At 42.1% G+C, this 27,008-nt stretch overlaps 2 protein-coding genes across 2 annotated transcripts in view; both read right to left on the bottom strand.

The window, feature by feature from the left end:
• LOC133225797 (centromere protein J-like) overlaps positions 1–5,064 on the bottom strand; it is a 35,116-nt gene extending 30,052 nt beyond the window's left edge. Inside the window, exons 1-5 of the mRNA XM_061378584.1 lie at positions 4,528–5,064; positions 4,098–4,194; positions 2,199–2,429; positions 1,052–1,147; positions 230–368 (exon numbers count right to left, since the gene is read on the bottom strand). Coding sequence (XP_061234568.1) covers positions 230–368; positions 1,052–1,147; positions 2,199–2,429; positions 4,098–4,194; positions 4,528–4,980 — 1,016 coding nt within the window. The 5' untranslated portion in view covers positions 4,981–5,064. The remainder of the gene's footprint in view (positions 1–229; positions 369–1,051; positions 1,148–2,198; positions 2,430–4,097; positions 4,195–4,527) is intronic.
• A 14,878-nt stretch (positions 5,065–19,942) lies between these two features.
• CCR6 (C-C motif chemokine receptor 6) lies at positions 19,943–26,723 on the bottom strand. Its single transcript, XM_061378559.1, has 3 exons — positions 26,585–26,723; positions 23,450–23,530; positions 19,943–22,579 (listed from the first exon to the last, which is right to left on the bottom strand). The coding sequence occupies exons 2-3, from the start codon at positions 23,460–23,462 to the stop codon at positions 21,498–21,500; spliced, it is 1,095 nt and encodes a 364-aa protein (XP_061234543.1). The 5' UTR covers positions 23,463–23,530; positions 26,585–26,723; the 3' UTR covers positions 19,943–21,497.
• Positions 26,724–27,008: the final 285 nt, after the last annotated feature.

The raw sequence follows: 27,008 nt of genomic DNA, 5'->3' as shown, positions 1-27,008 counted from the left end.
CTGGAGATCACAGTTGCAAAACCAATTAATATAAATTAGTTAAGCCAGCATCCCATTACATAGAAGCAGATAAGCTGTAAGTCCTTAGACCTGTCCAATCTCTGCCCATGCATACCTGCCACTCTCAAGCAAAGAGCCTTTATGTTGCACATGTAACACATAAAGTATGTGTGCACTCAAGAAAGACAAACTTTAGTAGCTTGACTGACTGCTTAAGATAACTTCTCACCTGTCTTCTATGTTTCCAGTCTTCATCTTTGCCTCTGTGTCAAAGGGAGATGGAGGAATCTTCTCCTTTATTTGTTCTCCTTGTTCTTTGGCATCAGAAAAAAAATCAGGGAAATTCCTTTCTTTTAATTGACTGTTCTCTAAGCAGGAGGAAAAAGGTAAATGAAAACAAAGCTTTTATAGAATGAATAAATGAAAATAAACCTATAAAATAAATTATAAACGTTTATATTTTCAACAACATATGCAAGATTTTGATTTTTGAAAACACTTTATAGAATACAGTTAGGTAGGTAGGAGGATGCAACCCATGAAAAAAAGAGGCACCTTATCCGCAAGACTAGTTGCTGGAAATAAGGAAAGGGTAAATGGCATGATTTATACTCCTTGTCTCTATACATTTGTAACACTTGGTTAATGTGTTCACTGCAGAACATTGCAACTTTGCTAGACAGTACTGAACTACTCATGTGTCTGTAAATTATGACCCGCAAGCCAGTTCATTAAACAGTTTAACAAGCAGTATTTGTACACATGAGCCTTTCTAACTGAGTATTTTCTATTCTATTTTCATTTTATTATATTTTTCATTTCTATTCTATTCCACAAAAATGAACCTTGTTACCTGCCTTGCACAGGTGACCCAGCAGGTTGACTACAGCAAGGGATTTAGAATCCATGTGTCCCTCCTTACAATCTCATGTGTGTGGCTATGCTGTCTCCAGAATGTAACAGAAGTGCCCCAGCACTGTAATTTTTAACTAGTGTTAGGCAAGAACAGTGGAAGGCAAGAACAATGTGTCCAAGCAGCTGTGTAATTCACCTTTGTTTTCTTCTCTGTTTTCTTCTTGAGCATCTTGTCTAGCAAGTTTTTTTGTGGGCCTCTCAGTATGCTGCAGAAGTGGCTCAGTGCTTATCCCTTTAAATAAAGATGTGAAGTGTTATGCAGGTTGTTGGTACACTCATGTTTATGTCTCCAGCAGTAAAAACCCACACTTCTCACAACATTTAGGAAGGTCTCAGTTCAGCCCAGTCCACATGCACACGATTAGCTGAAGCATATTTCAAATGCAACTCCACTGACCAGCTTCCAGATAGGAGTTAACCTGATGGACTAAGGTCTCTGAACCTTCTAGCCTTAGTTTAGCAATCATGAAGCAGATCTAAATTAGTGCTGCTGTCAAAAAAAAGCAGTCATGCCTCCCCCTGTCCTCATGTGTTCTTGCTTTTAGGTTCCTGCTGTCATCTGCTCCCCGCTTCCTTCTTTTGTGCTGGCACAAGTATTCCTGAAGCTCTCTGCTAAACTTCACTGAGCAACTGACCCAGGTTCAGGTTAACACAGCAAGAAATAATAGTGCCAGGCACAAAAAAGAGATAAGACTCTTTCAGTGAGAGTATCAGTCCTGGACTAGCTTAAAGAATATGAAATTAAAGTTTCAATTGTACTATGGGACTGTCTCACAGCATCACAGTCAGGTCTTGCTATAAAAATTCAAAGGAATCAAAGATGCTGGTCTGATTTACATCCTCTTTCCTTTTAAATGGCTTCATTCCCACTTCTTTTTATTCTTCTTCCCCACATTTTGAAATCAACTTTTAATTTGCTGTAAATTGCTCTTTCTTCTTTCTCAACCTTTGGTATCCACTTCCTACTTCTTATTCTTCTCCCCCTAAATACAACATACTCCCTACTTCATATAACTTATCTCTTCCAATTTAATGACTTTCTGCTCCATTTATATACAAGGCCCAGTTTCTCTGTTAGTGTAAGAGGCAGGATGAATATGATTCAAAAAGCAAAAAGAAAATCAAGTTTAAAATACTTTAAAAGCTTTTATAACAAGCCCCCATCAAAACAAAGCACCTTCCCCTGACCTGCAACAAAATCAGTAACAATCACTAGCAAGTGCAAAAACTCACAGGAGCTGCATGATAGCCCTAACTTCAGATTTCCAGTGCTTTTTACCCACCTGAATCTGAAAGCTGCATGTGCTCTCCTGATACTTCTGAACTGCTCTCATTTGGTATGAACAGCGGGGATCTGCTTTGCTGAGCAGAGCAGATTGCCAAGGGAGAGGTCTGTAAGTGCTCCAGGCACTCAGCTTGGGAAGAACTTTCTGTTGGGAACTGGACAGGAATGGAAGCAGCTGGACAGCACGGAAGGGGTGGCATCGTGGCTACTAGGTGAGAAATAGAAAAGCCTAAAAATGGTTACCAGAGAAGAACAATTAGGGAAGCATATTACAAGTATTTTGCAACAACCTGGAAATCTTTTGCTGAACTTGTATTGCACAGACACAATGTTGCTCTCTATTTCCCTGGTGGTTTGCATGTTCAGAGTAAAATAATCAGATTCTGCATCTGTTATTTTGTTTAAACTGTAAAACATGCTTTCTGCAACCACAAGTCATAACCAGAATTATTGTTTGTTACAGGGATGCTGAATTACAGGGAATTTATAATTTCTGAGCATGTAAACCAACATTTTCCCTAGAATTTCTTAAGTCCCTTAACAAGGAAAAGTTAAGTGCTGCAAAGGATCTCTGAGGCACTCCTCAATGCAAAAGAGAGGAAGGCTTGCCTGGTTACACATCTTATTAGAAGACTTCCAAGTGAAAAAGATGCAACAAGCTCTGCACAGGGATCAGAGGCCAGTCTCACTACTTCCAGGAATGAAATCCCTCTATAAGGTTACAAAATCAGGCTCACTGCTTTTTTTTTTTTTTTCTTCAAAACCATGATTCTTTTTTGTTCTGTGCCCTGACTCCAGCAAGAGGAGTAGAGAGTGCCTGCAACTGAAATTGCCTCATCCCCAGTTAAGGCATGTTTTGAAAGAAGGCTGCTTTGTGGATTCAAATGCTGCCAGAAACTATCTCAACAAAAACCCCAAACCCAACTCACTACTTCTGGGTAGATGCTCTAACCACACAGCTAGCAGATGGGCAGAGCCAATTCTGTCTGTGTTACCATGAGGCTTGGAATTAGAGTGAGAAAACTGATGCCAGGTCAATGCACAGATGCAGGCAGGGGGTGCCTTAGGCTGCTTCAGCTCCTACCGCATGGGTTAGGTGAAGCTGCCTCCCCAGCAGGTTATCTGAGGAGCAGCAGCAATTCAAGGATCACCTGTATCTTCCTATGTCCTTACGATGCTCCTTGTTATGTAGAAGCAGCCCTACCAAAGCCAAGCCAGTGCTGCCACAAGTCTGCATGACTTCCCTAAATACTCCTTTCACATTGGGGTCACACGCTGAAGAGAATGCACTACTACTGCGAACAGGGTGGGAAGGGAGCAGGGGGCTCTTCTTTTTCTGATTGCTGAACAGATGGTGCTTTCTAGTAATGCTATTTGTATGATATCAGTAAAATGAAGATGTTGAAGGAGTCTTATCATGGTGTGAGGAACAAGAGGCTGTACCGTTAAATATATGAATCTACAACAGAAACATGGTGCATTGACTTTCTTTCACTTCTTTTTTCTATTAAAAGCTGTAGCTTTCATATATAGGTACAGGAAAAAAGGGCTACTTCATCCTTTCTGTAATGCTCACCATTATACTATCATTTTCTGCAGTACCATTTAAATCTGTATTTCAACAGAAGTCCACACAAGAAACTGTTATTAAAAACATAATGGACTCCTCCTCATTGTTCTCCTGAAATTTTAATATACAAAGGTGGAAAGAAGTGCTGTCTGGGGTTTACAGCTTGTGTGCAATGAAATGAATGCTTTAGCCCATCTGCCAGAGTCCCCAGCCACCAAAAACAACTATCAAACCTTCTGTTTATTTAGGGAACTGTGCATTTCACTGCTGGAGTACAAGCATCATCAAGTGAGGGTGCTGCAGCATCAGGAGGGATTCCCCAGGTACCTGGGTTGTAAAGTGCAATAATTTTCTGCTGTTCAGCCACCAGCCTTTGCAGCTGCTCCATCTGCTGCCTCATCATCTGGTCCTGCTGCTCTGGAGTCTGGAAATGTCATGAAGATATAGTATCAAACTACATTTCTGGAAGGTTACCATAGGAAGGATTACCATATCTGGACTTTGGGGACAGGTATCTCTTAAAGTGCATTAGTTTTAATAAAGAATGCTGACATTTGTATTTAAGTGTCCACACAGATGGACGCTCCTCTCACTTTAATGTCTCAGCTTCTGTGGAAGGAAATCCCAGCATACACACCAGAAGAAAATGGTGGTTGATGTGAGGCTGAGTAGCAAAACCTGGCAAGGCACATTGTGCCTGCACAGTGTCAGTGTACCCTTTGAGCTTTAAAATGGCAAAAGATTTTTGCAAACTAACCTGTTCTGTGGTTTTGTAGGTGGAAGCACAATGGTTCACCCCATGCTCTGTGGCAGGGAGCAGAGGAGGAGTCAACATATCCAAGGTGCCATTTGGATCCTGAATTCCAGCTTGGGTTTCACTGGAAGCCAACTTTTGAGGGAAAAAATCGGAGCTGGCCAAATAATGTAATTCGCTTGCATGCTGAAAAGTTTGGTTGTGGCACAAGTTATCTGCTGAGACATTACTGTCGCCCATCATAGCACTGGCTTCTGAACTGTATAAAAATTGACACTTCTTGCTGGAGGACTCACTCATATTCTCAACGCAACCTGAGGCAAGAGAAGGCATGACATTATCAATTATTATATTGGAAGTTGGTACCATGCTTGCCAGATCACTAGCAGTCTGCTGTGACATATGGTCTTCCTCCTTAAAAGCACCTGATTCCATGTCCTGTTTTCTGAAATCCATATTAGGGATGTGCAATAAAAGCCATCATGAAAAATATGCCATACTGACATAGTAAATCTTGTGATTTGTCTTCTTACTTTTCTTTTTCTTTTTTATCCAAGAGATTATTCTTTTTAGGCCAGGCTGAACGTAGAATATCTTCAGACTTCAGAAACTGTAAAATACATACAGATGCATTTATATTTTTATATATGCATAAGCATATATAAAATATTTATATATGTGTGTGTATATATATATAAGAACACTCTTGGACACATGCAATACAAGAAACCTATAAAATCACAATATTTCTGCCAGCTAAAATAGCTTAGATGTACTGCCTCCCCTTTCACTATTAAATCCTAAAGTTCGGACAAACAGGAACAGACGTAAGACTTGATTACAATAGAAAACAGAACTCATTCACCACTAGAAGCATTTGCCAAAGTGTCCTGACCTTGCCATTCAGCTAGGTATTCACCCTTTAAATTCAGAGAAAGTGCTTAATGTCCAAGGGTGACTCCAGAAAGAAGGGGATAGAGACAACAGAAGGAAACAGGAGAAAACATGTGGCATGTGAAACAAATCAAACAAAAACATCACTAGAAAAGTGCCTGATGTTTAATGATCAGAGGAATGTTTATTTCAAACAGGCAGAATGACACTGCTACAGCTTGCATCCTTTCTCCCTGAAACCAGTATGGCTGAGATGACTGCACAACACAGACATTCTGGTTTCCCTCTTTAGGCACCTTGGCTCCAGCCCTTCTGAGGCAGGGGCCAGGCATTCGCTACTTACCTTAACAAATTGGGATAGGGGAGTATATTTCAGCAGCTGAAGATAGTGAGCTCCCCGTCTTGTCTGCTATGGGAGGATTCAAATGTGGTTTATTTTCACTCTGTGATAAATGTGGAGTCTCCATGAACTTACTTAGCTCACAAGAAAATTATTTAATCCCTTTTTCCTGCTTTAATATAAGTGGTTTGGTTAAGACATATACACATCCTACAGATGCATCATGTGTAGCTAGGGAACATTATGTTTTTTGCAGGCTTAAACTCCCTTTAGAGAAATCTACAGTTGCTCTGGAAACATTTTGGAAAACTACAAATATAAGCCAAAGGAAGTCCAGGCTGTCTGGGCAGAAGCTTTTATACTAAAATAAGAACCCTACAGAATGGATCTTCAATAGGAATGAAAAGGGGAAAAAAAAAAAAGGATAGATCAGAAAGGATGGGCTAAGAAATCACACTTACAAAAAATAATAGAGCTCATGACCCTATATTGCAATTCCCTCCAAAGCCTAAGAGGGAACACAAAGGCCTAAGTCTCCCTTTTCCTCTGCTGTCAGCAACAGTATTGGAAGTATTCCGGTATTGCACAGGCGTGGATATGATACTTTGCTTCCCCTTCAGATCCCCACTTCAGGTCAAACTGAAATGTAGCTGAAAGTTCCAGCCTGCCAGGGGTTTTTCTGAATATAATGCTGTGTGCAAGTTGGTTGAGTCCTTCTTCTGTTTGCTTTTCTTTTTTTAAAACTTGATTTCAGTAAGGCATTTGATACTGTCTCCCTCCGCATTCTCATAGATAAGCTAAGGAAGTGTGGGCTTGATGATCAGGTAGTGAGGTGGATCAAGAACTGGTTGGAAGGAAGAAGGCAGAGAGTCGTGGTCAGTGGTGCAGAATCTGGCTGGAGGTCTGTGACTAGTGGAGTGCCTCAGGGGTCGGTGCTGGGACCAGTGCTGTTTAATATTTTCATCAATGACCTGGATGAGGGAACCGAGTGTACTCTCAGCAAGTTCACTGATGACACTAAACTGGGAGGAGTGGCTGACACACCAGAAGGCTGTGCTGCCATCCAGCGAGACCTGGACAGGCTGGAGAGTTGGGTGGGGAGAAATTTGATGAAATTCAACAAGGGCAAGTGTAGAGTCTTACATCTGGGGAAGAACAGCCCCATGTACCAGTACAGGTTGGGGACTGACCTGCTGGAAAGTAGTGAAGGGGAAAGGGACCTGGGGGTCCTGGTGGATAGGAGGATGAACATGAGCCAGCAATGTGCCCTTGTGGCTAAGAGGGCAAATGGCATCCTGGGGTGCATTAGAAAGGGTGTGGTTAGTAGGTCAAGAGAGGTTCTCCTCCCCCTCTATTCTGCCTTGGTGAGGCCGCATCTGGAATATTGCATCCAGTTCTGGGCCCCTCAGTTCAAGAAGGACAGGGAATTGCTTGAAAGAGTCCAGCGCAGAGCCACAAAGATGATTAAGGGAGTGGAACACCTCCCTTATGAGGAGAGGCTGAAGGAGCTGGGTCTCTTCAGCTTGGAGGAGACTGAGGGGTGACCTCATCAGTGTTTACAAATATGTAACGGGTGGGTGTCAGGATGATGGAGCTAGGCTTTTTTCAGTGATATCCAGTGATAGGACAAGGGGCAATGGGTGTAAACTGGAGCACAGAAGGTTCCACGTTAACATCAGGAAGAACTTCTTTACTGTGAGAGTGACAGAGCACTGGAACAGGTTGCCCAGGGGGGTTGTGGAGTCTCCCACACTGGAGATATTCAAGGCCCGCCTGGACAAGTTCCTGTGTGATGTACTCTAGGTTACCCTGCTCTTGCAGGGGGGTTGGACCAGATGATCTCTTGAGGTCCCTTCCAACCCTTGGGATTCTGTGATTCTGTGAAACAACACATACCCACAAAAACACTAAGCTATTCCTGGCGGTACAAAGTTCAAATGCTGAGCAGTTATCAGCTGCCAGTATGAAGGTTACTCTCAGCAGTAAGAGGCAATGCAAAGGCTGCTGGTGGCCTGTCCCACTGACATCACATTTTGCACTAGGTGCATAGAGACTCCATGTCCTGGTCATGCTTTCTCCAAAATACAAATGAAGGAAATATAATCTGAAGACTAAGATTGGTGGGATCTGTAAAGGGGCAATACTTGCTAAGAGTATCTCCAAACACATACTACACTTTAGGCCCCACAGGGGATTAATAAGCAGAAGCTCTCACCCACAGCCCTGATCCCTGCGGTTCTTCCTGGACTGCACCATTCAGTCAAAGCCAAGCCAGGCAACAAAGTAATCCCTCAGTAAATACGGCCAAAGCTTCAAAACTGCTCCCTGTGAGGTAGAAATGCCTTTGCACAGAGCACCTTGGCAGCTGGACAAAGCAAACAAGGAAGCACAGAACAGGCTGACGATTGCCTTGTGAAGTGTCTGTGGAGGTTCTCTGTTTTAGCAGATGCTTTTGATTTCAAAACGCTTATAACAGCACTAACCTGTTCTTTCTCAGGTGTTGTCCTAATAAATATTTGACAAAATAAATAGTAAAATACTTTGCATTTTCACAGAGCCTTCCACCCATGGAATTTTAAAGCACTCAATGTGTTAACCACTTGCATATGGTCAGTATGCCTATGTATATGTGATCTGATCTTTAACACTACTAAATCCTCACAAATTCCCCTGAAAACAAGAAGAAATCCAACTGAAATCCCTGACAGTTTTAATAAGGTGCCCCAAAATAACACTAGGAAGTTAACTGTATGTGCTCAGGTCTGCAGACCTCAGCTGAGGCCTCAGAGCCAGCCTGGCAGCCATGCCAGAACTGCCAGTGATAGGGGCACAACAGGGAAGCCCTCTTCCCATAGCACTGTCTGAAACAGTTTTGGGAGAAGCATTTTCCTAAACCCTGGAGCAGTTGCCAGTGTCTCCCTACTGGAGACAGGAATGAGAAATTATTACTTGTGAATTTTGCTTCTGCTTTTTAAAATTTTATTACTAAGAATAGAGCAACAGCCATAAACTTTATGTACGTGGGGGAAACAGAACAGAGAGACCTGAATCAGTGGGGATAATTTTCTTTTAAGCAGCACAGAATATAAAATAATCAACAGGAACTGAAGTGCTGAACATATCCTTCACCCACTGCACTCTCCAAAATCTGATGGGTTTTTTATTGTTCTATATCTGCACTGCTTTGATACCTAACAATCCCAGGCATGGATCTTGATCCTTCTCTGTAAGGAATGGTACAACCCATAGCAAAATTACAGTTATTTTATAATCTCATCCAATTAAGTTAGCAACTGCTTCATGGGTTACACTTGACTTCTGTAAACATGAACATACAATATAAAAAACAACAATAACATAAAAAGGATTAAGTTTGTCCATTAATTCCCATTAACTTCTGTACGCATTGGGACATGTCTAAAGTGATACAATGAAAAATATACAACACAAAAAGTAAGTTAAGTTTTTCCTTTCAAAAATACTAAGCTAGACAATTCATTTTATAGGGGAAAACGGCTATCGGTAATAGAGCAGCATCTAGCCCTTCACACTTCAGAGTGATTCAAACAGAAAGCAAGACTGATATCAACCTAAACAAAATGGAGCTTCCAGATAGTCATGTTCAATTGCAATCTTCAAGCCTTTTGTTGCAAGAAATGGGCTGAAAAACACATTTAGAAGATGTATTGGATAATGATATTTTTTAAAGTTATTAATGATTTTGTGACATTTATATTTGCTTATTTTTGATTATACTTTGAGATTTTTTTATTCTTATGCAATATGCGATTATTTGATGACGTAATAGGAAACCATACATTTATTTAAGGTGAGGAACATAACCATTTACTTGTATTCAGTTCTTATTTGTCCCATATGACCACAATGGCTGGTGCATTTGAAAGCTACTATTTGACAACTGATAAAACTCATCACTGTGACCATTGACATCGAACAGTGGCAAATTATTTCCAATCTATGGCCAGTTCTGCACACGTCTCAATATTTGCTACTGGAGCATTGCTGATGCCACTGAAGTCAAGAGGAGCAGTGCTGAAGCCCTTCCTGTGCGGTGGAGCAGCACTGCTCCCTACCCCAAGAGAGCTACCGCCTCTGCTGTGCTAATATCTTTCTGCAAAGTCAGCATACCTTAATATTGGTGCTTCTAGTATTTTTCTTTCTTTCTCCAAGTGGATTCCAGATCTTCTCCCAGCACGATGCTGCCAGCTGCCTCCCTAGCAAGCTGGAGTCTTTAAAAGCAGCAAAAATATACAGCATAAACTCATTTTCCTCTTTTTCCACATCTCTCCTTTTCACTCAGGAGCCAGCAGCATGGACAAATGCCTGCTCCAACCAGCCTGTGCTGCAGTGTGGAAGCAATAGCAGTTGTATGATCTCCGTACTCAGCTTCTGGTACTTCCTCCTGTTTATATATTTTTTTATAAGCAGCTTCAGATTGAGCTCATGACTGCACCAGCACCTTGCTGCAAAGCCTAATGTGAGGGCTTGCTCCTCCTGAATCGGTTACTTGTTCGTGAGGTTTGTTTACTAGCCTTGAGTGTACACTACCAGCAGCTTAGCAACAGTACCCGCAATTCCATGTAATGATCTAGTTGGCATGAGTTACTCTCGCTAAAGTTCATTTACCATCTACCATTTAGGATACTCTAGGATGCTTGAACTGCATATAATTTATCTTGGCCTCTGTAAATACTCTCCAGGAGAGGTTTCTGTTGCCTTGCACATTTCCCATCCAAGTTTCCCTATAGCAGAATCACTGTCACAGTTGAAAACTTCTGAATCAGTTTGTTTTGTTTTGCTTTGTCTTTGTAGCAAAAAAACCCAAAAAAAACAACAAACCTCCCTAAGACAAAACAAATAGGCATGGACAACTCAATGAAACTTACCCTCTGAACAGAACAATAATTAAAAGCAGCTTGAGAATTGACTTCAGCCTTCCTTTCCTGTCATTCATTTCTATAAATTAAGCCTTACACAGAGGAGGAATTCACCAAATAGCTTGAAATTCTGAAATGGGCATATGATGCTTTTTTCCTTCTACAATCTGATGCTGTGTCTCAGAAGAAAAGAAGTTCTTAGGTAGAGTTAAGAAGGGTCAGAGTTTAATGCTCTGCAGACACTGGTAGCTGTTATGAAGGAAAAACAAGATTTCTGTTAACTGGAGTATGTCCCCGCCACCCGAGAAAGAAAAATCGAGTAATTGGCAAAGTGTACTAATATAAATCATAGAATCTAAACGAGTACAAATTCTCCAATTACACAAAGACAATTCAAACCCACAGCAATGCAAAAAGACCTGGCTTTGGGAAAAAAAGTAAATTGTATGACTGTGTTGTGCTCTGTAATATGTCTATTCATTCAGGCTGCAAATAAGCTTTGATTACATCTACAAAGTGATGACATCTATTTAAGGTCTAACATTCCCGTGCATCCCTTGTGATGGGAAATCTGTACAGATACTGCATTATGCTTTCAGACAATTTGTACGGGCTTACAACCACTAGAGGGAAATCTTGCACTATTCTGAGTGAGCAAACAGACTAAAATCGAAGCAGATTAATTTTTAAAATGTAGCAATAGAAATAATTTTACATCTAAAAGAAATTCATGCTCTCTGAAATAATCTTAAGGGATTCTTAGGATAGCATCCATTTCTCGCAATATATTGTGAGACAAATGATTCCAATGCATCATAATTCACCTACAACACATTAATAAGAGTATTTTAACTTTCATAATGGGTCTTTCTTAGAAATCAAACTTAGAAATCAAATTCACACATTCAAACAAAGAGTACACTATCTGCATCTTGTAGTCCCTTTTCTCTTCCATTCTGTATTTTAATAATGGAATATGGAACATAGAAATTGTTTTTATAAAACCATATTTGATACTATCAAAAATAATAACATTATGCGGACTAGAAGCAAAACTTGATCTGATATCTACTAGAAATTCATAGGTTAAAGACTGGATACTAGCAGAAGATGGACTCAAAAAATCTCTGTAAATGTTTTTCAGAAATGGGACAGAAAACACAACAAAACCATACCTGAATGATCCAATCCAAGGTAAGAAGTGAACAGACAAAAAAAATCACACAATTCGCTTATAGTTATATAGTTTTTTTTTCTTTTATAATTCCTAACTACTAGATAGCACAAATTCTTCATAAATAAAACTACAATGTACTGTACTGAAATATCAGGACTGTCTGTGGCTGATGTAAATCAAGATCACAGATATTATCTGTTTTGAAGAAAAGCTCTTCAGTGTTCAGCCATTGTTTCTTATGAAAGGAGACAAGTGTTCTCTACTTCCCCTAATCCTCAGTAAATCACAAGTTTATCATAGAATAAATTGGAAGAGACCTTAAAGATCATCTATTTCCAACCCCCCTGCCATGGGATGGGATTACAGATTAAACACATATTATTAGATTAATTTGTATCAAGCCAAAAAAATGTATAGGAATAGCAAAGCTATGCTAAAACTGAATTAGAGCTTTAAAAAGTTTTGATGGAAGAATATTCATTTGACTGGTTTAACTCAGTTTCATACATACAGATCAAATTGATAATGCAGTAATTCAGTATGTATCTAATAACAAGGCAATGAAAATAAAGGGAAGATGATGACTCCACTAAAAATATGAATGGTGCATCTAGATATGCAGTTGGGTTACATAATTCCATCAATCCAAAGAAAAGTGACTATGGATATCAGTGAGAAAATCGTACAAGCGACAAGGTTTTCAATTGTGGGAATTTTTTTTTGTTTATTTTTTAGAGCTGTATTTTGCATAAACAGCTTCAAAGAGGCTATGAGCTCCTAACCCACAGGTAGTGGCAGGAGGTGGTAGGAGGGAATAATATCCTGACTGCTCAGCAACAGCATTAAAAGCACAGATTATGAGTCTCTTTCAGTGGTTTTGTGAACTCATTTCCTTGGTTTTTATTATAGCATCTGGAAACTAACCAGAAACTTCAAAGCATTTTAGATGTTTCATGAGACAAACTGTTTTGACATATTTAAAATGTTATCATTTTAACTTAATCTAAAACTATTTTTTTCTAGCTCTGAAAGCTATGAGTATCAACTTCTTCCTACTTCTGTAGCAAACCCCCCTCCCCCCCCCCCCCCGATTTTTACAATTCTAGCTAACAAGATTGCCCTACAAAGATCCAAAGCACAGATTGGTCTAAATAATTAAATCAGTTATGCATGTACTTAATCATGTACTTAATCATTACCAGTAGCCTCCCATGGCAAAAACGTTCCTCTTTAGACTGTTTTTTTCCTGTTTCTCTTCAGTTTTTACTCATTATCTCCAGCTGCTATTTACCTTTGCATATAATGTTCATTTTCTTTCCTCTGCCTTTCCTCCTAATACCAAGGCCCAAATGACTTTGATCTCCTCTGTTCACTGTGACTCTCTTGAAGGTTCACCATCTTATAGTGATCACTCTTCTAAGAAAATGAATAAATAAATAGAAAAGGTAGTACATAAAGTTTAACTGCCATGGGAAGAAAGTTGTCACTTTTTATGGGGAGCTGATTACTAAATAAGGTCCATTTTCTAGATGAGACATGTCAGAAAACACATGTAGCTTTAGGCTCCTTGCACTGAGATATTATGTCGTTATTTAACACTGTGCACTGATAACCTACATCCCTCTGAACTGATTAAATGGGAAGCGTCAAGCAGGGACACCATGGAGCCACCAAAAGCAGAATGGAACCCACTAACAAGCAGAGACCTTGTACATGCAACCAATACCACAACCCAGCCCCCAGCTGAAGGAAGATATGAATTGTCTTCTCAAAGATTATCAGCTGCATCTTCTGTGTGTACAACATGACACAACACTGTACCTATACTTGCCTCTTTAAATTGGTATGAAATGAGGACCTGCATAAACCAAGTCTTTTCTCTTCAAAACTAACCAATGGAATGCATGCAACAAAAAAGAAAATTTCACTATGTATTTTCTATGCAGTGTACTGCACAGCTACCACAACATGAAAATAGTAAAAAGTAGCATCCATAGCAAGCTATGAAGTTACTACGAAAGAAACACTCAAGTTATCATAGAATCATAGAATAGTTAGGGTTGGAAAGGACCTTAAGATCACCAAGGTCCAACCCCCCTGCCACGGGCAGGGACACCTCACACTAAACCGTATCACCCAAGGCCTCGTCCAACCTGGCCTTGAACACTGATAGGGATGGAGCATTCACAACCTCCCTGGGCAACCCATTCCAGTGTCTCACCACCCTAACAGGAAAGAATTTCCTCCTTATAGCCAATCTAAACTTCCACTGTTTAAGTTCTAACCCATTACCGCTTGTCCTACCACTACAGTCCCAAATGAAGAGTCCATCCCCAGTATCCCTATAGGCCCCCTTCAGATACTGGAAGGCTGCTATGAGGTCTCCACGCAGCCTTCTCTTCTCCAGGCTCAACAGCCCCAACTTTCTCAGCCAATCTTCATATGGGAGGTGCTTCAGTCCTCTGATAATTCTCGTGGCCCTCCTCTGGACTTGTTCCAACAGATCCATGTCCTTTTTATGTTGAGGACACCAGAACTGCACACAATACTCCAAGTGAGGTCTCATGAGAGCAGAATAAAGGGGCAGGATCACCTCCTTCAACCTGCTGGTCACGTTCCTTTTGATGCAGCCCAGGATATGCTTGGCTTTCTGGGCTGCAAGCGCACACTGCCAGCTCATGTTCATTTTCTCATTGACCAGCACCCCCAAGTCCTTCTCCACAGGGCTGCTCTGAATCTCTTCTCTGCCCAGCCTGTAGCTGTGTCTGGGATTGCTCCGACCCAGGTGTAGGACCTTGCACTTGGCATGGTTAAACTCCATGAGGTTGGCATCAGCCCACCTCACAAGCGTGTCAAGGTCCCTCTGGATGGCATTCCTTCCCTCCAGTGTATCAACCGAACCACACAGCTTGGTGTCATCGGCAAACTTGCTGAGGGCGCACTCAATCCCACTGTCCATGTCAGCGACGAAGATGTTAAACAAGACCGGTCCCAACACCGATCCCTGAGGGACACCACTCGTTACTGGTCTCCAGCCAGACACTGAGCCATTGACCACAACTCTTTGTGTGCGGCCATCCAGCCAGTTCTTTATCCACTGAGTGGTCCATTCATCAAATTGATGTCTCTCCAATTTAGAGACAAGGATGTCGTGTGGGACAGTGTCGAACGCTTTACACAAGTCCAGGTAGATGACATCAACTGCTCTACCCCTGTCCATCAGTTCTGTAGCCCCATCATAAAAGGCCACCAAATTGGTCAGGCAGGATTTCCCCTTAGTGAAGCCATGCTGGCTGTCACCAAGCACCTTGTTGTTTTTCATGTGCCTTAGCATGCCTTCCAGGAGAATCTGCTCCAAGATTTTGCCAGGCACAGAGGTGAGACTGACTGGTCTGTAATTCCCCGGGTCATCCATTTTCCCCTTCTTGAAAATGGGGGTTATATTTCCCTTTTTCCAGTCGTCGGGAACTTCACCTGACTGCCATGATTTTTCAAATATGATGGCCAGCGGCTTAGCAACTTCATTCGCCAGCTCCTTCAGGACCTGCGGATGGATTTCATCAGGACCCATGGACTTGTGCACGTTCAGATTTTTAAGATGGTCTCGAACCAATTCCTCTCCTACAGTGGGCCCAAGGTCTTCATTCTCACAGTCCCTGCGTCTGCCTTCCAAGACTTGGGTGGTGCGGTCAGAGCCTTTGCTAGAGAAGACCGAGGCAAAGAAGTCATTCAGAACCTCAGCCTTCTCCAAATCCTGTGTAGCTAGTTCACCTGAGAGCTTCCTGAGGGGGCCTACATTCTCCTTAGTCTGTTTTTTGTTTGCTATGTACCTGTAGAATCCCTTCCTGTTATCCTTAATATCCCTAGCCAAGTTTAATTCTAACTGGGCCTTAGCTTTCCTGACCTGGTCCCTAGCTTCCCGGACAACATCCCTGTACTCTTCCCAGGCCACCTGTCCTTGCTTCCACTTTCTATAAAACTCTTTTTTCATTTGAATTTTCCTCAGCAGCTCCTTATCCATCCAAGGAGGTCTCCTGGCCCTCCTGCTGCACTTCCTTCTGGTTGGGATGCAACACTCCTGAGCTTGTAGAAGGTGATCCTTGAAGACCAACCAAGAGTCTTGAGCCCCCCTGCCCTCTAGGGCTATATCCCATGGAACCTTACTAAGCAGGCTCCTGAAGAGGCCAAAGTCTGCTCTTTTGAAGTCCAGGGCAGTGAGCTTGCTGCACGCTCTTCTCACTGTCCTAAGGATCTCAAATTCAACCATCTCGTGGTCGCTGCATCCAAGGCTGCCCTGGAGTGTCACACTTCCAATGAGCAGTTCCCTGTTGGTGAGCACAAGGTCAAGCATGGCACCTCTCCTTGTCGGTTTCTCTATTACTTGCAGAAGGAAGTTGTCTTCCACACAATTGAGGAACCTCCTGGATTGCTTGTGCCGGGCTGTACCGTCATTCCAACAGATGCCAGGGTGGTTGAAGTCACCCATGAGAACGAGGGCCTGTGAGCATGAGGCTTTTCCTATCTGCCTATAGAGTGTTTCACCCACAGATTCCTCTTGATCAGGTGGTCTATAACAGATCCCCACAGTAATGTCTCCCATCACTGATTTCCCTTTAACCCTAACCCACAAGCTCTCTGTTATCTGCTCACCTGTCCCCAGACAGAGTTCCATACTCTCCAGCCTATCCCTAACATAAAGGGCAACTCCCCCTCCGCACCTGCCAGGCCTGTCTTTTCTAAAGAGTCTGTAACCTTCCATTCCAACACTCCAGTCATAGGAGCCATCCCACCATGTTTCTGTGATGCCTACTATATCATACCCTCGTAGACAAACACACATCTCTAATTCCTCTTGTTTGTTCCCCATGCTACGGGCATTTGTATAGAAGCACCTGAGCCGAGCTCCAAATGAAGCCGGCTCATTCGCTGGTGCAGACAGAATATCTCTGCATTGCTCTGAGCATTTATTATAGGTGCTGGCAACTGACTGGGAGTGTTGGGATGGGATGATGCCCCCCTCCCCCAACTCATCTAGTTTAAAGCCTCCTTCACCAGTCTGGCAAGCCTCCTACCAAAACTGCCCTTCCCCTTCTTTATCGGACCAGCTCCACCAGCCCCCGCTAGACCTGGCCTACAAACTTGGGTCCCATGTTCAAGACACCCAACCCCTGACTGTAACACCACCCTTTTAACCATTTATTAACCTGGCTAATCCTCCTAGCTTTTTTTAGGTCCTCCCCTGTATCCTGGAGAATTGACAAAAAGACTGTCTGAGATCCAGAGCCCTTAACCACCTCTCCCAGGGCTCTGTAGTCCTTCTTTATGCTCCCCAGGCTACTACTATCTATATCCCTAGCACCCACATGTATCACCAGAAGTGGATAATAGTCAGTGGGGCATACCAGAGCAGGCAGCCTCTCTGCCACATCCCTGATCCATGGCCCTGGTAGGCAACACACCTCCCTTGAGACCGGGTCAGGCCGACAGATGAGAGCCTCTGTCCCTTTCAAAGTAGAATCCCCTACCACTACGACTCGCTGCTTTTTCCTGGGAGCACCAGTAGAAATCTTTACCAGTGCATCACCAGGCTGTTTTGGCTCAAGTGTGTTTCCTCATGAGCCCCCTGTAGGACAGCAAAGCGGTTCTGTGTGGGGGCAACAGGTTCAGGAGGAAGTCCCTTGCTTTTAATTGTCCTTTTCCTCCTTTTTTTGTTGGTTTTTTTTTGTCACCAATTCCCAGCTTCAAGAGCTAACAACCTCCTTCTTTCCTCCATGAGCTACAGGGGAAGCTTGAAGCCCCTGCACATTTTGGGCCTGGAGCAAGCATTCCTGCTTCCTCTCAGCTACCCTGACATCTTGCAGCCTATTAATAGCTTCCCGCAGCTCAGTCACCTGCTGCAGGAGAGCCTCCACCAGGGAGCACCCAGTGCAGCCCTGCCCATTGTGTACCTTTCCCTCACCAGAGCAGTGCAGGCACTCTCTACACCCCGAAGTCTGCACTGCAGCCTCCCCTCTCATCGGCTCTGTCTGGGTGCCTACGCTGGCCACCACCGGGGCAGCCAGAGCAGAGCTCCCAGACCGGGCCCCGGTCACACGGCGAGTGCTCGCCTGCCCGCTCGCCTGCCCGCTCGCCTGCCCGCTCGCCTGCCCGCTCGCCTGCCCGCGCGGACTGCCTCGACCAGCTCTCCTCGCCGCGCTCCTTGTTGCGCGCTCCGTGGGGCAGGCTTTTAACCAGTCAGGGCTGGCACCGCCCCTCCTGGCTCCGCCCCCTGTGAGTCCCTGCTCGCGTCAGCTGAGCTGCCGGCTCCTGGGCAGGTCCTGTCGAGGACTTGAGGCTCCCTCGGTGGCTCTGCTCTTGTCGCTCTGAGTTGAGGCTCCTGGACGCTGATCTCCCCCGCTCCGGTGTTCAAGGCGTCCTCTCTCGAGCTACTCACCTCAGCAATTGACCTATAAAGTTCCTATAAATCTGTGCTGGTTTTGTGCCTTAAACGCTCACCAGCAACCCCAGTTCACCTGTCAGTTCTGTTGACATGTCCTCCAAAGAACATCTGAGGGCCCATAAGCAGCATCCACTAGCCAACCTGCCACAGCAGTCACCTGCCACTGAACATTGAGCAGTGGGGTTCTTCTCTCTCACTGTTTCTGCTCTGAACTGGTCCTGCACTTCTACCTTACAGTAGATTTCACAAAAAAGTGGTAAGAATGTTTTGCATGCAAATGAAATTTGTAACTACCCACACTTCTGGCCTGTAGTTGCACTCAAAATTTGAGTAAGAAAGCTAGCACCCCATGGATCGGAGCTGCAGTTCTGCCTCCTCATCAGCCCCTTGAGAGCCCATCCTATCTTTCACCCTGTTTCTCCCAGAGACAGGGTGATTGTTCATGGTAATTGAGATTTTGGCTGTACCTCAAAGTGGATTTTTAGCAAGACCTTGACAGCAGCACAATTCATACCCCAAGTCCCACACATGTGCCATATTTCCCATTCCTTTAGCAACACTTCTCACTCACGATAATCAAGGGACAGCTGAGTACATTTTCTACTTTAAACATTATTTCCAGTGAGCACTTTTCCCTCCCACTGCACAGCAGCCAGGGAGCTGTGTTTCCTCCTGCGTGAGGCAGATATTCCATCACTGCCATTCCTAAGTTGCCAGTGTCCCCAATGGCTACCAGGGGCTGGTAACCCGTAAAGGCAGCCTCCTCCATGGGTAAAAAATCCTTTGCAATGAGGGTGGTGAAACACTGCATGGGCTGCCCAGAGAGGTGGTGGATGCACCATCCCTGCAGACATTCAAGGGCGGTCTGGACTTGGTTCTGGGCAACCTGGTCTAGTTGAAGATGTCCCTGCTCATGCAAGGAGAGGTGGACTAGACAACCTTAGAAGGTCCCTTCCAACCCAAATTATTCTGTGTTCCTATGGTCTCCACCGGACATTTGTCAGCAAGTTCTCCCCAGAGGGCCAGTGACAGGGTCAGCAACAGCCTTTTAGCCACCATCTCACCCCCCAACTCCACCTCAGTGGCCATTTGTTCAGTGCTTGGATTGTTCAGTGGCTAAAGGCCAATGCAGGCATGGCAGCAGGGCCAGCAGGAGGGTGGGCATATGCTTTGGAGCCTTATAAGGCTCTGCCCAAGAGCCACCATAGCGCTCACTGGGCTTCAGTCATCAACTTCCTACCCTAGGGCACACTCTTTCATGAAGCCTCTGAGGGAGAGAGCTATGCTGTTTAGATATGAGTGAAATTGCACTGAATGAGAGAATGTCTCCAAAGCAATACATTAGCAAGAAACTCTTAGATCTGAGGGCATGTTTTCAGTAACATTGTTTATTTATTGAATTCTCTTCCAGAATATCATCAGTGCTATATACAGCAAATGCATGCATCTGCATTTACATGATTTTGTATCATATTATTGCCAAAGTTGCTATTCAGTCATGATAAATATATGCAATCTTTATCACACCTGGTGCTGATATTTAAAAACCTCACACTGCACTGTAAAAAAGGATGGATTGCACCAGCCAAGGCAGCACTAGTTTTGTGTCATGCCATATCAATGCCTTTCCTCCGGGAATATTCATCTCCAGCATTGTCCTTCTCGGCCTGCCAGTAAACAATGTGTTTAGTAATTCAAGCTCTTCAGCTATGAGCTTAAAACAAAACAACCAAGTTTAACAGCAATCTGCAAATCGCATTAATTTACACAGCATAGGACTGCAATGTCCCATACAACAGCAAACCCAGACATGCGGTTTGTGCTCCCATCGCAGCAGAACTGTGGAGGACTGGCAGGTAGTTCAGCAGACTCCAAAGAGTGGTGCTCCTCTTCTGTCCTCCACCCTGCCCTTCTACCCTCCAGTTCCTGCTCCTGTCAATCTTGCCATCCCACCATGACTGCTATGGTGTGGTGAAGCTCACTCAATGACCAGAAGATCCACTGAGGATTGCTGAAAAGTCATGGCTAGGTAGAACTAATTGCATTTATTATAAATATTTCTATATTCATAGTGAGTCAATGCTGACTCGGTAAAAATTCTGATAGAATTAAATCAGACTCTGCTCTTATTTATAGATGTAGTTCTTAATAATTTCTGAAGCTAATAACATAATTTTGTATACGCATATTTTTGCTAGCAAATCCATTCCTAATGAAACTTAAGTAATGGTAGCTAAATACCAAAAAATGCATCAAGCCTTGTCACTAGTCAAGTTCCAACAGAAAGTGTTGGAAATCTTGCAGTTCTGTACATTTTGCTGCCTTGTAAAAAGTGGAGTGTGAATTTCATCTAGAAAGAAACAACTTTTCACAAAGAGACATTCACCAGGTTACCAGCTATTCCAGAACTGGAATCCTGTGCCTAAAGATGAGAAGAACCTCCCAAGCAAAGCCCCATTCTCTGTTCATAAGACACTATCAGGAGATGTCATAAAAACTTTTTAGGGATATTTCAGTGTTCTTTTTAATTAATAATTTTCTTTTCTCCTAGTATTCTCTCTAGTAGACACTGTTGGCTTTGACCAGACTTAGCCTTGGTTTAAGCAGGTCCCAATGAGCAGGGGCGGGGAGCGTAGTGCTGGGTCTACAAGACCTAACACCTAACACCAGCTATGTCAGAAGCCCTGAGCCTGTTTGTTCATTTCTGTTTGCTTTCCTTGCCATACTTTGCTCAAAATGCCATCTCTTTAGGTTAGTATTGTCACAGCGTGACCTGTCTGCAAAAAAAGCAGAGTGTAGATCTACACTTAAATAGGATTTCCAGGAGAAGTAATTGACAGAAACAACATAAACATAAGTAGAATGAGCTTGGACATAAACTGATTAATTTGCTTCGTATTTGGGGGATATTTCAGTGATGTAGGACAGATGAAATGCAAATTTTCCTTAGAAAACAAGGGAGGTTCCTCTGCAAACTTAATTTTCCCGATAATTCTGACAGATTGCACTTCAGGAGATTGTGAATGTTAGAAAGGTGAATAAGAGTTCAATTTTCCATAGGACTGTTATTCTTTTGTTGTAATTCTTTTCCTGAGAGGAGCTGTAGACTGTGGCAGCTCCCTTAAAGGTCAGAGAAGCCCAAATGGCTTGCAGTCACAAGCAGTGACACTGGTATGGGTTGCTCAGTGAGAAGAGTCCTTCAGTAGTAATGGTGCTCAAATTGTATTACATAGTAAAAGAAGACCCATTGTCAGTGAGAGTTTCACTAGTCTGTCTTGAATGATAAATATCAGAGTTTGTCCTTGAACCACGCTTATAGTATTTCTTGTACCTCATGCAACATAGGTCCTTCATTATCTTCACAAAATAACTTCTGAACTTCACTCCAATAAACGCATAAAGCACAGGGTTCATGCAACAGTGTAAAAATGCTATAGCTTCTGTGGTGTATTTCGCATAGGCCATTATCTTGTCACTTTCACAAGATTTGTCTATCTTGCCCATATTTATGGCTGTCAGGAGAAGAACAATATTATAAGGTACCTGGCAAACTAGGAAAATTGCTACAATTAATATAATCACACGGATTGCTTTGTTTTTCTTGGAATTCTGAGCTTGTTGTAAGGCTTTGACAATGAATGTATAACAAAAAATCATGAATGTGAAAGGTATGAAAAATCCAAATCCAACTTGTAGACACAGCAGCAGTGATTTCAACATTGGGCTGTCAGACATTCTATCAAATTTCTGATCACAAATCTCTTTGGTTTCATTGGTGGAGAAGCTGTAACTTTCACTGTATAGGAAAGAGGAAGTAGAGATTAAAATTGATGATACCCACACAGCCAAACAAATGAGTTTACTGTATGCGAGTGTTCTTGCCCTGAGTTTAAACGACCTCGTTGCCTGTACAATAGCAATGTACCGGTCCACGCTGATAAAGGCCAGAAGCAGCATGCCACAGCTGAAGTTGACTGCATAGATACCTCTGGTGATTTTGCAAATGAGATCACCAAAAATCCATTTATCAGTAGCATAATTCACTGCCCACAATGGAAGAGTGAGAACAAACAGTATGTCTGCTATGGCCATGTTGAGGAGGTACACATCCGTCATGGACTTGGTTCTTTCGTATAAAGCAAAGGTCATCACTACGAAGATGTTACCAACTAAGCCAATGATACAAATCAATGAATACACAACTGGCAGAAATGCTTTTGTGAAGTTCCTGACTTCCAGTTTAGAACAAGGCTGTGCGATTAGAGAAGCGTAGTCTGAATAATACTGATATTCTGAGGTACACAAATCTGAGGTACACGACTCTGTCTGTAAAAGAAAAGATCACCAGTTAATATCAGAGGTATTAATCTCTAATTTCTATGCAGTAGAAAGATGATAGATAACAAAGTCATGAAAATACAGTACCTTGGAATTCTGTCAAAACTTGGTAAACAATCATTATAGGGCGTGTTGATTTGAAATAGAAGTGAAATTTCTCTTATGATAACTGTGATACTTCTATTCAGTCCTTCTCATGTCTCAGCTTCAAGCCTATATCCAACTCATCTAAAGACCTTCCGCATTACTTTTTCTTCCTGCGTGTTTTACACTGTTTCCACCAACTACACAGTGAGAATTGCAAATCACAAATTTGTAAAACCAATTACAAATGCATTTAACACTGCAGAGGAGACTAACTCAGGAATTTCATAAAATCTGAATTAAAATATGAACATGGAGATAATCTTTTGGGGTGGACCAAAGGTTTCCACCTTAAAATACATTATGCAGGAAGGATTAGTCTGATGTCATAGAATACAGTATAAAAGTCTGAATTTGAAGTTGGGGTCTAGACTTCCTTCTAGCATGTTCTGCATTTCACACTAATGTAGCTTGTATACATCAAGCCCCAGAATGGTTACTTTTCTCCAGTCAGCTAGACAGGCAAATCAGGAAGGCTAACCTGAGACACACACCACAAACAACAAACCTGTAGTTACATTAGGAGAGTGCAAACCCAAGAAACTGTGTGCCTTGACAGCAAATTCTGCTGTCTGAAACATCTCCTCAGCTAATCACTCCTGCTATTAGGGTATTTGAACCAGCAGCCTCAAAGAGCTGGAACTTCCAGATCCGTTGCTTCATTGAGGTACTAATATAGTTTATCAGTTAAATACTTACACAATTCATTTTGGCAGTACTCTTCTCAGCAAGTAAAATACGTTGAGAAGAACTTCAAAATACTTTCCCAAGTATTTCTGAAAAGAAAATAAATTAGATCGGATTGGGAAAACAGCACAAGAAACGCGAGCAAGTAAAAAAACACAGCTGGAAATAGAACTTTCTTCAAAGAAGAATCTCATCACTCCAACTGTATAAACAATACAGAGGAGCATCTCAACAAATCACACATTTCTGCATCACAGTGTGCAGTTGTGGAAAGTGGCTGGTTTGTATCAGTATCATTACAAGCACAATCTTACATATGGAATGTTTATTTATAAAGGTAATAAACAATACATGAGAATATGTGACTCCTACTTAACATTGACTTTGCACCACAAGAAATTAGAGTAGATTAAATTTTACTCTTAGAAATTCTGTATGACAATGGCAATCAGTGCGTTGAGGGAAATGCAGAACAAATATCCATAACAGTAATAGGGCACTGTGACTTTTTGTTTTTTTTTTTTTTTTTGCTCTGGCATTTTATCAGTGTGTCTCAGCACTTTTAACATCGCATAATTTGATGTTTTTATTACACTACTGAGGTAAAATTAGAGTGCCAGGATAATTGAATTCTACTGTGTAACATATGAACAGACTGAGCACTAACATTGTTTTTCCTTTGTTCAGCATTCAGGTCTTTGTGTTATAGACTGCACTCTCTAAAAACAATTTATTTCTTCATCACTGTGATACTGAAGTATTTTACAAATGGTCATTAATTTGCACAAAACCCTATGGTGAGAAATTATTACTTTTATTTTGCAGGAAAGAAATGAGTCATTAGAGTAAGTATCCACTTGAAATATTGAGTTTAAGACACCTATCCCCCCCTAACATCACTTTTAAGAGGGATTAGCATTAGGAAGGACTTCAGTTATGTAAAGGGTTAAATCCATTGACTCTGGTTTCAGCCAAGCTCAGACTTCTGCAAATCATACCACAGAGTCTAAAGTCACAGACAGACAAAATTGAGAACATGCCATTATTGGCTACTTGCACAAATCTGGGCTTGAACGACTTGTTTAACCTTACACAGGAACCCATGGACAAGAGGTTTAGTTCCTTGGCATTTCCCTGCATGAGTTCAGTCCTCCTTTCCCATCAGCTGCTCTGTGAGACTGACACATGCCAGAAATTCAGTAATAGCAGGGACTGGATGACATGAGGTCCCATGTTTGCTAAGGCTGTGAATAACAGTTTTGTCTAGACTTTGCCTGCTTTTTGTTAGTTGTGCTGCTAGTTAGGAAGTGTTCACAGGACAACTTTAAGCCTAGCTAAACAAATCCTTCCTGTCTGGGAATTACCTGAATTTTGAGAGAGAGGGAAAGACAGATAATATGTGAAAGTGAGGCAGATGCAGCCTGGATATAATTGGGAAGCTGGGGAGGGAAAGCACTGAACACCCTCCAAAAACACGAGGATGAGACTCTCATGGAAGGCTGGCTCATGACAGAAAACTGCAGATGGGTAAAGAGCCATGCTATATGATTTTGCTTAAGCGTCACAAGTTCTCTGGTTCCCTGCTCTTTAAATAAGTCTTTAACCACCTCTCCAGCTTCCTCTGCTGGTTTTTCAAAGCTGATTTTCAGAAGCTGCAGGAATATGGCAGCCTGAAAGCACTTGAACACCTTCTGAAGCAAGCTTTAAACACTTTAAAGTGTCTCTCATATGTAGAAAGATAAGGCAAGCAGGTAAGTTGTACAGTTCACCTGGGGCTGTTGTCCCCTCAGCCCATTTTTTAGCATCTCTAGTCTCCACCTGCTGTTTTACTGCTCTCTGACCCCATCCAATCAGATGCCCATGCCCTTGCTTGGTGTTTCTGTTACCCTTAGCACCTGGCTGCAGCTAGAGTAACTCTTCAGTGAAACAACACTAAATGGGCACTTGTCTAAATTATAATTTAGAAACTGTTATTTTATTCTTATAAGAAAAATATCTTTCCAGGTATCCAATATTCATATCTTTCTAGGACATACATGGTTAAAATATACAAAGAGAGCCCTGAGAGCATATATTGTCTATAAAACAATCATTCATCATTCCACTCAGCCAGATACTAGTGTAACATGTAGAAGGAAGAGGACAGAGGGAAGGCATTTACAAGAAATGCCTGCAGCTTGCAAGTAGGGCTAAGAAAGGAGCTCTCTTCAGATTAGTACTGAAGAAGGGCTCTCTAGCCCTCAGAAAAGCTCAGCAGAAGCCTGCAGGGAACAGCTACACATCACAGGAGAGCTCTGTGCTCTCCCTGATGCCATGGAAATTCACAGAGGCACCACCAGTAACAGATTTATTCAGAAGAGGACTTCCACTGTCCAGCAAACTTCATGAGGACAGTTGGTAAGAGAGTAGTAGAAAAGGACTCAGCTGAAACCAGAATTGCAGAAATCAGATTTAGAACCTGATTTAAAGCTCTCAAGCTGATGTCTGAATTTGAAGCAGCATTCACTGAAGTTATTAAGAAGATGCACTGGCTGCAAAGGAAGTGGAATCAGAACTCTCTAAGCACAATTTTCTTTTCAATTTAAATCTTTCTAACAGTCTTTCAACACATACCTTTATAATTTATAATCTGCATATTTATGGCTTTATTTAGCATCAATGTATTAAGAGATGATTAAAAATAAATTTCCATGTATATATGGTGTGTGTGTGCTCTAACATTGTTCAAATGCTACATATAAGCACGTGTCCATGTGTGTGGACACAAACATACTTATGTTCTGAATATTAAATACATAAGCCTTGCTTTTTTTTTTTTAGCTTATTATTTTTCCACTTTATCCACATTATCGTATTTCTCTTCACTATGAAAGCAATATATGAGTACTCAAAAGTAAGACTAAACTACAGTCTTGAATATGAATAGATTATTTGAACTATACAAGCAAAAGAAAATGAATGCAGAAAGACCTCAGGAAACAGGCAGAATTCTATAAGGTTAAAAACTCTCAGTACTTGGAGGGAGTCAAGAAATATTTTTGCACTGCCCACCATTGTAAGTGCACTGTGACTTATGTGCTCAGTTTAAAACATTCATCACGTACACATACATTATAGATCCCCTATTTTGTTTTGGTACTTACCAGATTTGAAAATGGGCTGAAGATCGGTGAAAGAGGATGTGTGATTCTGTTACATTCTTTTGTGGCTGCCTCAAGCACATTTACCATCAGCCTCCACAGGAGCACACTTTAATTTGAAAAACAAGAAATAACAGCAATAGTTAAAGGTACAGAATTAAATTGAAATAATCACCACTTCCTCCTGACAAGCAATAACAATAACCTGGTTTCTTACGTAAAGGAACATATTTAACCTTATCTATGCTGGAAGCAAGCAAGCTGGAGGCATGTCATTTAGTCACTAGGCTACCTATGACTAATATACTAGCACTAGAATAATAAAAAGTAGGGTGCTAATTGCACTGTGCTCTGAACACAGACTGAATGATGGTCTAATTTTGCAAAGGATGCACTTCATGTCATGCACATGAGCAGTTTAATCACT

The sequence above is a fragment of the Neopsephotus bourkii genome, unplaced genomic scaffold (assembly GCF_033783945.1).
Source record: "Neopsephotus bourkii isolate Nb327-2 ecotype Australia unplaced genomic scaffold, CSIRO-AGI_Nbou_v1 NB_1767, whole genome shotgun sequence".
Classification (NCBI taxonomy): domain Eukaryota; kingdom Metazoa; phylum Chordata; class Aves; order Psittaciformes; family Psittacidae; genus Neopsephotus; species Neopsephotus bourkii.
Note: the sequence above shows the minus strand (reverse complement) of the source record. Positions and strands in the feature narration are given on the sequence as shown.